This window comes from Fistularia commersonii, chromosome 9, assembly GCF_037954325.1.
Source record: "Fistularia commersonii isolate RoL2024-O1a breed Wild chromosome 9, RoL_Fcom_v1.0, whole genome shotgun sequence".
Classification (NCBI taxonomy): domain Eukaryota; kingdom Metazoa; phylum Chordata; class Actinopteri; order Syngnathiformes; family Fistulariidae; genus Fistularia; species Fistularia commersonii.
This window is the reverse complement of record NC_141292.1, coordinates 12,515,540-12,530,118: the sequence shown is the minus strand read 5'-3', so window position 1 is coordinate 12,530,118 and position 14,579 is coordinate 12,515,540. Positions and strand designations below refer to the sequence as shown.

General features: G+C 40.6%; 3 protein-coding genes across 7 annotated transcripts in view; 1 reads left to right on the top strand and 2 right to left on the bottom strand.

Moving 5' to 3' along the window:
• The first annotated feature begins 2,272 nt into the window (after positions 1-2,272).
• Positions 2,273-3,883, top strand: LOC147231241 (nodal homolog). The gene is made up of 3 exons (XM_086153098.1): positions 2,273-2,569; positions 2,764-3,482; positions 3,586-3,883. Exons 1-3 carry the CDS (start codon positions 2,299-2,301, stop codon positions 3,736-3,738), a joined length of 1,143 nt encoding a protein of 380 aa, XP_086009224.1. The 5' UTR covers positions 2,273-2,298; the 3' UTR covers positions 3,739-3,883.
• Positions 3,884-4,226: 343 nt separating this feature from the next.
• On the bottom strand, positions 4,227-8,989 carry LOC147231240 (eukaryotic translation initiation factor 4E-binding protein 2-like). Its single transcript, XM_086152523.1, has 3 exons — positions 8,716-8,989; positions 5,004-5,189; positions 4,227-4,823 (listed from the first exon to the last, which is right to left on the bottom strand). Exons 1-3 carry the CDS (start codon positions 8,849-8,851, stop codon positions 4,792-4,794), a joined length of 354 nt encoding a protein of 117 aa, XP_086008649.1. The 5' UTR covers positions 8,852-8,989; the 3' UTR covers positions 4,227-4,791.
• Positions 8,990-9,896: 907 nt separating this feature from the next.
• ank1b (ankyrin 1, erythrocytic b) overlaps positions 9,897-14,579 on the bottom strand; it is a 72,403-nt gene continuing 67,720 nt past the window's right edge. For all 5 annotated transcript variants that reach the window (XM_086152518.1, XM_086152521.1, XM_086152522.1 and 2 more), the window contains one exon: positions 9,897-13,902. In XM_086152518.1, the coding sequence (XP_086008644.1) occupies positions 13,840-13,902 (63 nt within the window). In that variant the 3' untranslated portion in view covers positions 9,897-13,839. The remainder of the gene's footprint in view (positions 13,903-14,579) is intronic.

Genomic DNA, 14,579 nt, shown 5'->3' with positions numbered 1-14,579 from the left:
GAGTGCGGCCTTACAATCAGCACCATCGTGTTTAGTTCCTTTTTGATAATTTCAATTAAACCAAACACACTGGGGAGATAAAACCGCATAAACCTGGACGCTAATGAAGTTACACATTTAGTATGGCCTGACATAAATATACACATGTATGTACATTTATTTTACCTGCAGAAAGTTGCAGACTGTACCATAAAATACAATAAATAAGCTTGCGTGGCGTCATGCTGTCCGGCGCCGCTCATCTGGATGAACTGTATCAGCTGAGACGGGAGCCCTTATTAAGCCTTTGCTGCTGCAAGCGGGATGACGTGACAGTGCGTCCGAAATAAAGAAAAATAAAATCAAATACAAGATTATACCAAAAAGACTGTTTTTTTACTCTTTAAATTACTACCGAATATAAATTGGCTCGGTGTCCCATGCGTCATTAATCTATACGATGATTTAAAATGAGGATATCCTCAAAAAAAAAAAAAAAATCAACTTTATTTTCTAAGTTTGTGACAGCCCGTCAATAGAGGACGCACACGACGAAGAAATAAAAACTAATCACCTAAAAATGATTTTACAAATCATGAACTTTTTAAAAAGCAACTTATATATTATACACTCATTAAACATTACAAACAAACTATATTAAAATGTAGTCTGAAGAAGGTTTTATTTAGGTTTTTAGGGGCGAGGAAGCAGTCAAGTTAGGTGTTTGGACTGTTTGCTCGACTCGGGTGCGAACATGTTTATCCTACGTTCCTTGAAAAATGTTTATCATACGTTCCTTAAAAAAAATGTTTATCATACGTTCCTTAAAAAAGGTTTATCATACGTTCCGGTTTTGAATAGAGCATGCGCAGTAGGCTGCCTCAGTATTAAAGACTGGAGAACGCCCGGAGAGCCCGTGAGACAAGTGGTTTTGTTTAATTCATCATAATTTTCATTTTAATGTAATCCAATCAAATCTTTTAAAATAGCAGTGTGATGCATGACAATAGTGTTTTGGCGTATCCCAGTGGAGACAAGTTGTTATGACGCATCTCAAAACTGCCTTGCATCCCCCACAATACTTTCTCCATCATCAATATATAATTCGAAACAGAGAGAAAAGCTCGTCAGATCTCGCCAAAGCAGTACACTTAATAAGAACTAGATCCATTCAAGACGATTTGCACATTTTCTCCTTCTACCTAATCAAAGGCGTTCAAAGCTTTGTAGTTCATCCCTTTTTTCTTCCATCAAGTGTTCATATTGTCTTTGAATTTACCAGCAATCAGACCTTAAACGTCTTTTGATGCTGCCATCGATTCTGTGTTCACGCTTGTTTCTTTCATCAACTGTGCACTGAGTTCTTAGCATTTTACATAATGTGTCGCAGTAAAAGCCTTAGGACATATTACATATCACTGACTTCAAAGAAAAGCTTATCATGTTTAAAATGAAGCTACCGATATTATTATTTTTAATTCTTGGAAAAATCATTTGGGGTTTATGACTTTATACCATAAATCATTATGTTCTTCTCTATTGTTGATCATTTATTTGATACACATCTAATTTTGATCTCAGCTCACTATTTGTTGTTAATTGACTCACATTGTTTGTTGTGTTTGTTTTTAGCTGTAGACTGTAAATTTAGTGACATATGACATATAAATGGGTTGCGTTATAATAGCATTCACTTACCTGTATTTGGGTTTCAAATCAAATCAATCAAAATTTTATGAAAAATTGCAATTTCCGGAGGTGTTCGATTTACTGTATTTATTGCACTCTATAAGAAAACACATTTCAATTAAAATTACAACGACGGTCTGATTGTGAGCCAAAATAACACAAATAATCAATGCTGTTATTTGGTTTTTATTTTTATTTTATTTTACTTTATCCAGTCCAAAAAAGTGACATATGACCACCTTCCACCATTTCTTCCCAATCAATCACAAGCAGTTGAGATGCTTCTAATCTCCTTAACTAATATTATTGTCAGGCTTCGTTTTATAAGGATACTTAAAATAAAAGAACAACAATCTTTCACAGTTTTACTTTACTTCAGACAACAAAGGGACATTGGTTTCGATACATAACGACCTTGTCATTACATTTCATCACACCCATTGAGCGCTCCAATGGATCATGCACACACACACACACACACACACTCACACACACCATTCATCTGCACTTTGACAGGTATCTTCAAAGACTTCCGAAGACGGTTGTGTCATCATAAATGCGAGTCCGGACTTCTTCATCTGGGACATTTCAAATCTCTCCTTCGACGTGACAACACCGAATCTTGGAATAATGGCGAAACAAGCGGCGGATTTAATGTGCGCTCTTCTCTTAGCGGGGTGTATTGGCGGTTTCCTTGCCGTTCCAACCTTCACCGCGACGCGCCGTGACGCACCGCTCGCCAGGTGGACCGGTGGCTCCAGGCGCGCCGTGCACAGGACCGGCGGGCAGCCCGGTTATATGATCCAGCTCTATCGCACTTTGATGACCGAAAACCGAGACAGGACTTCGGACCAAGCCGGACTGCAAGGCACCGACTCTGTCATCAGCCTTGCCGCTCAAAGTAAGAGCCCCCTCTTGGATATTAGCGCTGTAGTTTGTGAATTAATTAGTGAAACGCAAAGATTTAGTCCAATTTAGATGTTGCAATAGGAAAAGCTGGGGGACACTGAAGCAACTGTTTTGGCCGTCTACATTTTATTACCTCAAACAATCTGATTCCTGCCGTTCTAATCTTTCTGTGCTTGTGTCTCTAAGGTTGCGAGCAGGTCGGGCATCGGGTATCCATCGCCTTCGACATGTCCTCCATGTCCTCCGGGGACATCGTCCAGATGGCTGAGCTTCGAATCCATCTGCAAGCCTTCAGCGAGTCTTCCAGAGTCTCCTTGGACATCTACCACTCCCACGACAACAGACGGTTCCTCCTTGGCCGCCTTAGTGCTCATCCCAGTTCCACAGAGTCTCCAGGCTCCTGGACTGTGATTACCATGACAGACATACTCCGTGCTTGGCTGCAGCAGGACATCGCCACACGGCGGCTGGACGAGGACGAGATTTATATTTCCGCGGAGTCGGGGCAGCGGGAGCAGGATGTAGTCCAACACCCAACAGTAGACAAAGTCATGATGGTAGTCTTTACTCGGCAGAACCCTAAAAATCAGGGTACGTCAACTCTCATCCACACAGCAGAGCGGTCTAAATACATCAACCTGGATCGGGAGCAGCGGACGGTCGGCTCCGTGTCCAGGTCAAAGAGGGACCACCAGAACCAGCAGGTGAGAAGGAGGCGGACAGCCGGAAACCCCACAGAGAAGGGTCCTTTGTGTAAGAAGGTGGACATGTGGGTTGACTTTGAGAAGCTTGGATGGGGTCAGTGGATAATCCATCCAAAACGATACAACGCCTATCGCTGTGAGGGGAGATGCCCCACACCCGTGGATGAAACGTTTGCTCCGACCAATCACGCATATATGCAAGTAAGATAGTACTTCTCAGTTTCTCTTTTTATCTGCTGCATTGCTAAAATATGAATTCTGAATGAATGTCTAAATCTATTTTTTTCTTCTATTTGTACTTCAGAGTCTTTTAAAACATCACCATCCCCAAAAGGTGCCCTGCGTGTCCTGCGCCCCCACACGCCTGGCAGCACTTTCAATGTTGTACTATGAGAATGGCAAGATGGTCATGAGGCTTCACCAGAACATGGTGGTGGAAGAGTGCGGCTGCCACTGAGCGCGGGAGCGACACGGCGACTTGTAAACAGTCAAAGACTGAGCGACACAGCTCCGGGACTTAAAAGTCGATGGCGTAAGAAGACGACGCAAAGCAGGAAACCATCAACTGACACTTTATAGATGTCCGGAAAATGTGGTTTCGCAACAAGATAGCAACTACCGTATGTCCTGGACTCTGCTCTCTAAGTCGTGGATTGAAAAAACAAGGATATTGAAATTCTTGGCAGGCTTTCCATAAATTAGGTGACCGAAATTGGAAGTTACACTTCAAGCGGCCCAGCTGTTATAAGAAAATGGCATAGACTGACGATTTCACGATAATTCGAGAAAAAAGGTCGGGACCATGGAGCATCCCGCTAACTCAAATTAGCACTGAAGATGCTTCACAGAAACAGTTGTATACAAAGAGATTATACTGTTGTTCTGATGTATCCTTTCAGCCATTTATATTTAAGGTCACTTTAGTGACAAATGAAGATACCTGTGTGGTGTAAGCGCTTTAACTTTATTAAAACATCTGGGTCACAATGACCCTGTATATATTTCCATTGTACAGTAATACAATAAATTATTGCTTTATCCTCAAAGACTACAATTGTTGTCATTACAAAGTCATAGGTGTTAAAATAAGGCAATTGTATTTCCTGTCCTGGAGATCAGGAGTAGGGGGAGCAATGGACAGTTTTTTTGAAGTTGTGTTGCGTCTCATCTACGAGGCTTCTTCAGGTCTCAGGCTGTCCTTCTGACATTATTCCGATGATAAGAGTCCCGTTCAATGAAACATGATGGATTTATTAAAAAATAAAAGGATTAGAATTATTTGTCAAATCAATGACAGCTATACAGAAGTGCCCATCCAAGAGAAGCAGCAATTGGCACGTTAATCCCTAGGGGGGGAAAAAAAAAACAACCCTTTTCCAACATCTGAAAACAGATTTACCTGCTCCGGTTGAACCAACTGAAATGTTTATCATCGTACACAAAAATAAAACCGAAGTCAACCGAAGGACTTGTCCAACCGACGGACAAATGTGTCCTCTTGGCTGAATCTTTAAATGTCCATTTCAAACTGGGCATCTTCCCCTGGAAGAAGAAAATACACCAATAATTAGCAAAAATCAAAAAATTAGATAACCACAGACACCTGATGTGGTTGTTGGACCATATCATCATTGTAAGTCTGGGACTATCTGCGTAACCCATCTGTAGCATAAACACATAAAGTGCTTTACTGCCAGCAAATTATGAAAACACAGGGTTTACCATGATCCTCTGCACGGTTGTTTTCAGCCTTATTGCTCAGGGTTTGTTCAAGCTGATTTGCCTCTGTGGAAGAGGATTTGAGTGAACTGGTGACTCCTGGTATGTCAGGCAGGCTGGGAGGTGTACGGGCAAGGGGAGATGTACGACACTGCAGGAGGAACTTCCTGTCATAGATTATTCTGGTTCCTGCAAAGGAAAAGGAAAAAGGACATTTGAAATGCAAGAGCTTTTTTTAGTCTCATTGCCACCAGGTATGAGATTAAAACAGTTTCCATTGACTTGTCATTTTTACCTGACACATAGAATGATGACATTTCAGGTGGTCAATGTTTGACAGCAGATGTAAGAAAATAATCTTTTTTTGATGGATGAGGCCAATAATGTTCATGGATATTTAGTTAAATAAGACATTTTGGTATAGAAAAAAAGCTTTGAGATAAATGGACATTATAGATTTAGCTGAAACTAGGTTACCTAAGAGTTAAATGAACATGAAATGCTATAAAAATATAAGTATAAGGAAAAAGCAAAAAATTATTAGATATTCAGCAAGACCGTGACATTCTAAAAATGAAAGAAGAAAGATCAGGTCATTGTAAAAAAACAACAAGCGGTTTGCAAACATTTAGATCAAGGTAAAAAGGCTGTTGCCATTTTTTGTATGTGTGAAAAACACCAAAACACAAGTAACGATGTCCGAATGTCGAATATGGACCGTACCGCCACACAATCAAGTGGGAGCCGGCGATAGCTTTTAGTAAGTAGTCTCCCCCCGTCGTGTCTTCACAGCAAGATTTGAGATCATTCTGACTTTCGAGGAGTCAGGTTTTAGGCAAGACGGAGATTGCTTGCCCAATAAAGTTATGGGTGATGTCACCACCTCTCTTCAGATAGCTGGATACACCAAAAAACTCCTTAAAAAGGCCAAAGGAGTGGCTGTCATGGACCTGGATGAGGTTGAAGCCAGCCTCTAGCCTCTCACTCATGAAGGGAGTCAGGATAGAAAACAGGCATCTTGCAGTCAATGGTGCAACACCATGTCCAAATCCTTGGAAGGCTCTACACAGGGAGTAGACTGTCTGAGCCAGACTGATAAAAGCAGCCTTTCAGGGAAGTTCAAGGTTCGGCGTTACCAATTCACAATGTAGTCATGCCGGGTTTGACTCCTGAGACTGTTACTTCAACAAGAGCCCTGAAGACCGACACAAATGTTAACAACCACATCGGGAAATAACCTGCGCCCACACTTAAGAGTCCCACTTAAATCCATCTATTCTTGGCTGCAAACAGGAAAGGTGAGGCCCATGCTCACACTGAGACACTCACTTGACCAGTTTGTACAGAACACAGAAGCCCAGGTTCAGACAGGTTATAAGTGGAGTGCAAAATTGACAGTCTAAGAGGCCATCAACTCGCTGAACGGTAAGGGGATTATCAGGCTACCACAGCCAGGGGGGAAATGCCTTGGGTGGATGAAAATCAGAGGAAAACAGTAAACAGCTGCGATCTGACATCATTGGGTAAAAAGGAGGCCATGGTCAACAGGATTGTCACATGAGCAAACCTGCAGTGTAAAGATAAAGAAATCCTTGACTTTGTCAGATTGAGTAATATCCACAGCACAAAATCAGCAAAATGAATCCTCTGCATTTAACCAATCACGGATGAATAATAAGCAGTGTGCAGCCACCGAGAAGCGGTTTAGTGTCTGGCTCAACACCATTTTGACAGGCTAGTAGGAGGTCGGGAACTGAACCAGAAGCTTCTCGGTTCTTAACACCAGAGCCGAGCTGCTCCAGGTCCCAGCTAGGCCAGGTATGAAATTTGTCTCAGTCACAAGAACCTGTATCTGTTGATCAGATCTGCCGGTTCTGCTCCTCCAAGAATCCAGTTTTGTATGGTTTTTATAGATGTTGTCAAGTCCTGCATATGCTCACAGTCAATACTGGAGATACACAGGCTTGAGGTAAATTGGTCGATCCCAGCAACAAAACAGTGGTGGACCCAATTTTTCAGGCAAAGAGGATGTGTAAGATACATACTTATCAACGAGGTATTGAATTCCTGTAAAAAATAAATTGTATTTTCCACAAATTAAATAGAATTAACTCCATACTACTCCAATCATTTTTTATATTTGTGACCTGTGTCTTTACCTTTACGTGCCCAACAACTCCACAGGACTTACTTTCTAGTACCCCTTGCACACATTTGGTGACCAAACAGGTTTTTTTATCTGCGTAAAAGTGTGTTCCACCTGCTACTGCTATAGTTCACTATCAGTAATGCAACATCTGGACTCTGTGCCAGCTTTCTCACAATCACAACCGATACTCTCACTCTGCTCTTGTCAGCAACTTGGAATTTTCTATAGTCTCAATCATACAGATCTATAAGTCAAATAATACATGAGCATCACAATGTGTAATCATAATATACATCTATACACACGCACACACACACACACCAACCAATTAATTCATTATCTATAGCACTTATCCTGCAGTTTGGGTTACAGGAGGGGTGTAGGGGTGTGGGAGGCTGGAGCCAATCCCAGCTGTCATGGGCCAGAGGCGGGGTTCACCCTGGACTGGCCGCTAGTCAATCGCGGGGCCAGAGAGACAAACAGCCATTCACTCTTTCATTCACACGTCTGACAATTGAAGGTCTCTAAATAACCTATGGCGTTAACCACTATGCCAACATGCCGCTCCATGTTATATACTGTATAAATATACGTCTGCGTGTGTCTTAACGAATGAAACGACCAAACTTTCAACAACACAAAATACCAGCACCAAAACATTTGTCAGACAGACAAAATACTGCCAGGCACGACATTCAGTCAGTATTTATATTAGATTATGAAGCTGAAATCTGAGCTGTAAAATAGTAAGATGTAACGAGTAGGTTCACTAGTATCATCAATATAAGCAGTGTGTCCTGCTCGTGGTACGTTGGCCATTTTGAGTAAACATGTTGCTGCAACTCAACAACAGGTATCTGTTATCACCAGAAAGAGTCCTATAAATAGGAAATTTCTGGCGCCTTTATCGGAGTACACAATCTTTGATTGTATCAAGAAATACAAGATGTCTTTTACATACTGAGCGATTAAGTTCATTTATTTCTTTAAACCCCTGCTATTACACTGAAAATCACATATTGGACTTTTTTAAGACAGATTTTTTAAGCCAAAATAATGACTGCATTACATTAGAGTATATTCAGAATCCCATGAGGAGATTTAAAAAAAATGAACTATTTTTTTCATCTTGAAAAGTACTCATTCCAGTGGTAAAACACACTGCAGAACCACCTTTCGTTAAGAGAAAATGTTATGAAGGGAAATCTATGAAATGTGTCATTTTATAGGCTGCACATTTTCGAGTTGCAGAGCGTTCCGTCTGCTATGAGAAATAGAAATGCTGTCGATCATTCACAGGATTACGACACAATTGCGTGGCCAAAATAAATAACTTGGAAAAAAGAAAAGCAAATACAGTAAATGTGCTCGAACTTGTCGAACGACAAACTAAATAAAATGCATCTCTATACTTAAAAAAAATAAATAAAATAAAACAGTGAAAAAGTGAAAACAGTAGAAGTACGACTAGTTTTCATAGATGCCTGTTAACGTTCACTTCCGGATTCGTTGGTTCTATTTCCACGTAGCGTGTCACGTCCCCCATCCAGCCGAGAAGCGCTTTACCTCCCGGCGTGGTGCTGAACACCGTCCCCCCGGGAGTGGTGGAGTAATCCTGGGGCATGTGTGCAGCCTCCAGGATGCTGACCCGCTTCACTTTCGGGATATTCCGGCCGCGGCTCTCTTGACCTCCCGCCGACATGTCGAGTAAAACGCGGGCGGACTGTTGAAGAAAAATACGCACTTTGCGATATCACGCTCAATTTAACGAGTCCCAAAGACGTTCCAAGCCGCGTGCACAGAGAAACGCTATCTCTTCCATGCACGTGGTGCGGACGGATCCAAAACAACACGTGAACCGGTCCGCGACCTCTGATTGGTCAGAGCGAAGGGGCGTCACAGATAAGAGGGTAGTTTTTCCGGTATGTGTAATGCACTCTATTTGCATTTAATATTTTTTATATTATTTAAAATTTAACACGATGTGACCAATGTTGCTTTTTTTTTTTTTTTTAAAAAGTTCTTTCCCAATTTTCAAAAATACTCAAAAATGCTTACGGAAAAGAGAGATGCATTACCCATACAGTCCACACGGCGCCACTGTTCCCCTGAAAACGTCAACTAAATAATTCAAAATACAATTCAATTCAATTCAATTCAAAATAGCACTCAGTGGAAGTACCAACATGCACTAGTTAAATGCTCAGTCACTGGGGTCTTACGTCAAGAATATACTTGAGATAAATGTCTGCTTACAATTAGACTCACAGAGTTTCGCTCTGCAAAACAATTGGCAAATCACATAAATAAGTATCACATGTTATGGATAATTGACTGATATTGAAGCAAGTAGATAATTATGTCCTTAAGTGCCTAAACGTTAATTTGAATTATAAAAAAAACATTTATTGTTGCTGTTCTATTGAAGTTCACCTGTTAGTTGACTGTTTCATTTTTCAACAGTTGTGGTCAAATGGGCCAAAATATTAGTTTTGATACAAGCGAGCATACAGTCTGCACAAATGTGAAATGACAAAGGTAATTCTTGTTTCAAATTAATTTTTGTGTGTATGCGTGCACACAGGTGTGTGTGTGAGTGTGTAACTTTGTTCAGTTGATTTGTTTTAGCTGACAAAACTGTTCTATTTTTACCAAGTGAATATTAAACCTCCAGACAGAATACACATCAATACATTGGGGAATAAGGGGCGAAATGTCAAACCATATTTCAAAAACAGTCCACAGCATTAATGTCACATCTTTGTTTAATTCTTGTAAATGGTTTGAGCTGGTGTACAGGGTAAGACGAACTATACATATCTTCATGTCAGAATGAGTCTGATTTAAAGGATTGTATACATATTCACGTCTGTTTATCCTCTTTCCAGAACATTACAAAGAAAAAGAAAAACAAGTGGTCATAGCTACGAAGCCTCTACATTCCCCATGATGTGGGTATTGGCCTAGTCTAGATAATGCTTAATAAACATCCATAATATCTCTTCAGAGGGTGCATAGCATTCTCATTAAATATATTTTTGTCATATATTTATACATATATTTTCATTAAAAAAACATCTAGTTTGTGCATGTGTGCAGTTGCATTCCTTAGGATAGAGGAGTATGATATTGCATTTACATTGCCATGTATCCATTCTAAAGAAGTATACGTGATTTCTACTCTTCTTAACAATTTTACAACACCCTTGAAAATACATTGTCATTGGTTAAACTTTCTTTCAAGTTGCATGCCTTGTAAAAATGTTCTCTCATGATCCCCCTGTTCCAGCTGGGTTTGGAACCACATGTACACACATACACACACACACACACACACACACGTATGCACGCACGCATTCACACACACGCACAAGCCCACACGCATTCATGCACACACGCGTACGTGCACACACACACACACAGACACACGTTGTTGATACAGCACAAACAGAACAGACTCAAAATCATCATGTCAGTATGACAGCAAATCTGATGTGTGTAAAAATCTGTTTTCCACAACATAAAGCAGTTAAATACATTATGTTACACAATAACCAGATGTAAATATACATTGTTTTGATATGCGATCTATATCCAGTTTAAGTACTACCTTAATCTTATTTGATTTAAATGAATCCTTCGCGCTCCGGAACTCTATAGTGGCCAGTCAGCAGTGTAACCAAACTTAAAAATATGAATCAAATGTTTTCATTAAATGCACAAATATTACATCTTTTGTGTCCCCCATTCAGCCTGGAAAGTTAACATCATAGAAGAGTTACCATGGAGAATAAGATATTGAATAATGTTAATATCTTAGATACATATTCAAATGATTAAAAGTTGGATTTGATATAATTCAAACCAAAGAAATAATGACTTCAATAGTTATCTCTGTAATATGTTCTGCAAGGTTTTGTGTGTCAGTTGCCAACTAGGGCCTTCCTGCATGGAGTTTGCATGTTCTCCCTGTGCTTGCAAGGGTTCTGCTCAGGTTCTGTTGTTTCTTCCCACAATTGTCAAAGTTGGGACTCTAAGCTTTTTGTTGATGTGTGTCTCTATACATGGCCCTGTGTTAGCCTGCTGACCAGTCCATAGCGTACCTCATCGAATACCAGCTAGGATTGACTTCAAACCTCATGTACTCCTTAATCCCCCCGATAAGCGGTAGAGATGATTCATTAATTTACGATTTCCTCCAAACTCTCCACGTGCTGATGCAGGACAATGATTGGAGCGAAATGAGGCAATGCTGATTTTCATTGGAGAGGGATTCATTTTCTTGGTTGCTCACTGTGAATCAATGAAGAGAAATAAACAAATAATCAAAAACATGCCAGCGGCCTCTGTCATGTTTTCAACATGTTGCCTCTGCAGGAGGGCAAAGTGATCCATCTCATGATCAGTACACCGAATCTTTTTTCATTTAATTTGAAATGAAGTACTCCAAACCCGAAACATACACACACACAGAAACATGAGCACACAAACCATCTTCCTTCATTGTAACCCTATAAAAAAAAACGCTTTCTTCACCCCCACCCCCCACCCCCACACACACAAAAAAGCCCTAAAACAAAACCGAAATAAATACAAATACAATGAAATAATAATTCTGACATAGCAGAACAGAAAACCTGAGTGGAATAGCAGTGGAAAACATGATATGTAATTAATTGCTGTGAGGCTCTCATGTACAGGCCATGGAAAATGTGTATCATGTAATGTGCAACAATTATATCCATCCATTCACTCTGTCTTGCTAATTCAGGCTACAGTAGCATTTACAGTACTTATGGGATAAATATTGTGTAGTTATTTTCAGATGTGTGCTACTTCGATATGGCGTGACTCCTGTAGTGCGGCTATTAGGTTTCTGCATAAAAAAACGTGTTTCACAGATGAAGACAGCAATTCTCATTGTGGTATTTTGGAAATGTGTGATGCACAAAAAACCCTTAAAGAATTTACTTACTAAGAAAAGTATTAAAAATGGAGATGGTTTCCTCCATACAGCAGCAACACTCTGCATTAGTTATCAATGTAAATTAAAATAATGTTTAATATTTTGCTACGTTTAGTGCTGAAAAACAACAAAAAAAGTCCCTTCCTGGCCTCCTCAGTCCCAGTCCTCCGTGACTCTGCCACGTCAAGTTCAGTGGTACCCATCGGACATGGTGCAGCTCTTTGTCCAGATCCGATTTCCGCTTCAGTCTTTTGCACGTCTCCGTCAAATTCAACTGGTTTCCACCTTCTCCCTTCTTGTTGTAAGGTATTATTGCTTTTGCAATTTCAAGAGTATCCGACTCTCTGACCAGGTAATAACTGTTTCATTATGAGGCGTAGGAGCATGTTTGTTTGTGTGTCAGTGTGCTTGTGTTTTGATATATGTCATAACAGTTCACGAGTCTGGGGTCAGTGATAATAAGACAATCACAGTGCTGCCTGTCTGCCCACAATATGCTTTAGTACAGGTATACGTTGATAGACCAGGAACCCTCGGAATCACTGTATCCTCAAACGTTGTTCACTCTCATTCGCTTAATGTTTCAAATTCAACGATGAGGATCTGCAGCTTTTGTGAACAGAAATCAGGAGCGCGGATAGCGGCCCGTGAGATTCTTGCATATTAACAGAAGCTACTGATAAAGTGAAACAAGATGGCGTGCGCCACTAAGAAAAGAAAGATGGAAGAAGGTGGACGTGGTATCAGGGGAGAAACAAAGTCACTATTTGCATTGGAGAGCTGCTGCACAATGTTGTCAAAGAATATCTGCCCATTATTGAAGAGAATGTGACTCCCCAAAAAACCCAATGGTTAGGATATTCAGACCTACAAAAGCCAAATGATGGTAAATATCACAACGGGAAGGTTTTGCTGAAAGAAACCTAAAAAGCAACGTTCATCCAGAGGGAATGACGTCAACACACACACAACTTCAGCAAGGGACGCTCACAAAAGCGGAGGAACGCAGCTGCTTTCTCATTTTAGCACTGAGCACATCACGAGGGGCAGGAGCAGGGCTCAGCGCAAAGCCGGGAAGCAAAAAAAAAAACAAAAACAAAACAACATAAACACATGCGGTAGAGAATACACGCATACTCGCTCTCACATACACACACACACACGCACACACACAGCGACACATGTCCATGTAGCATACAGTGCATATATCACATAGATAGTAAAAGGGTCTAGTGATGAGAAAAAGCATTGTTTGGTGGTGAACTGTCATCCTTTGAGGGGGGAAAATACTTTGTGAGGCTGCAGTGTCGCTGGATTCAACTTGCCGACAATCCAGACAGGGAAATAAGGTCCTCGAAGTTGCCCCTGGATTCAAATGTGGGCCAGCCCTGCACCTTGTACCCCTTCAGTTAATAGATCGACAGTTCAAAAGGTCAAAGGGCATGCACCAGCAGTTATCATGCGGTTACACTTCACAGGAAGCACGTTTTGTTGCTTTTTTTTCTTTCCTTTTTTTTTTTAAACAGACACCTATTTTTTTTTTTTTTTTTTGTAAAAAAGAGAATCCTCATGCCTTAGGTGATCATTTACAAATGTTATAAAACTACAAGTTGAACATTTTTTTCTGTTTCTTCTTTTTTTTCTGTTTGTGTGAGTGTGTGTGTGTGTGTGTGTCACACATTGAGGATGATTTTCTGTGTCATTTGTTGTTTAGCCACTCTGTCTTATTTTCCTCTCGGGACTGGTGGCATTTTTGCGGAGGATGGTTTGGCAGTGGCTTTTCTGTCCTGGAAAACAAAAGGGGACATCATTAACACAGATAAGTTCCTTTTAAACTCCACTAAAATCCCTGAGTGTAGCTATTGATTGCACATAATTGGAGCTGAATGAGATAATCACGCTCTATCGATCCAATAGTTGGCCACAGCCTTGTCTATCCAAATGCCACAAGGTTGTGTGTCCCTACCTTGTGGGCTTAGTCGTATGTGTATTTTAGTGTTTAACTCTTCACATATTAGTGTGCTGCACTTTTCTGAGCGACCCTTCTCACATCCATCCCCACCTGGAGCATGTAGGGAGGAGGGAGGGTGACAACACTTGCACTGGTACAATGCTGAAGCCTCTATTTGGAATCAGAGCAGGAAACTATCTAATCTCTCCCTGGATGATCATCATCATGGTTGATTCACTGGCCACTCCGATAATAACTCTTCTATCTATTGAAGTACTACTTTGGTATTCAAAGCAATGTTTTTGATTTGTATGCAGATGCTGATGATAGCGTTTCTCTGTCATCCAAGTATTTATTGCATCTTTATTATTCTCACTTATTTCTCAGTGACGATGACCTCAGAGCTACATTTGGATTTGTGCTGTATCAGCTCATGGGGGACGATAACGTTTTAAAACATTCAGAGGTGTGATTGTTATTACCATTTGTGCCGTCACCATTGATGCACCTGAC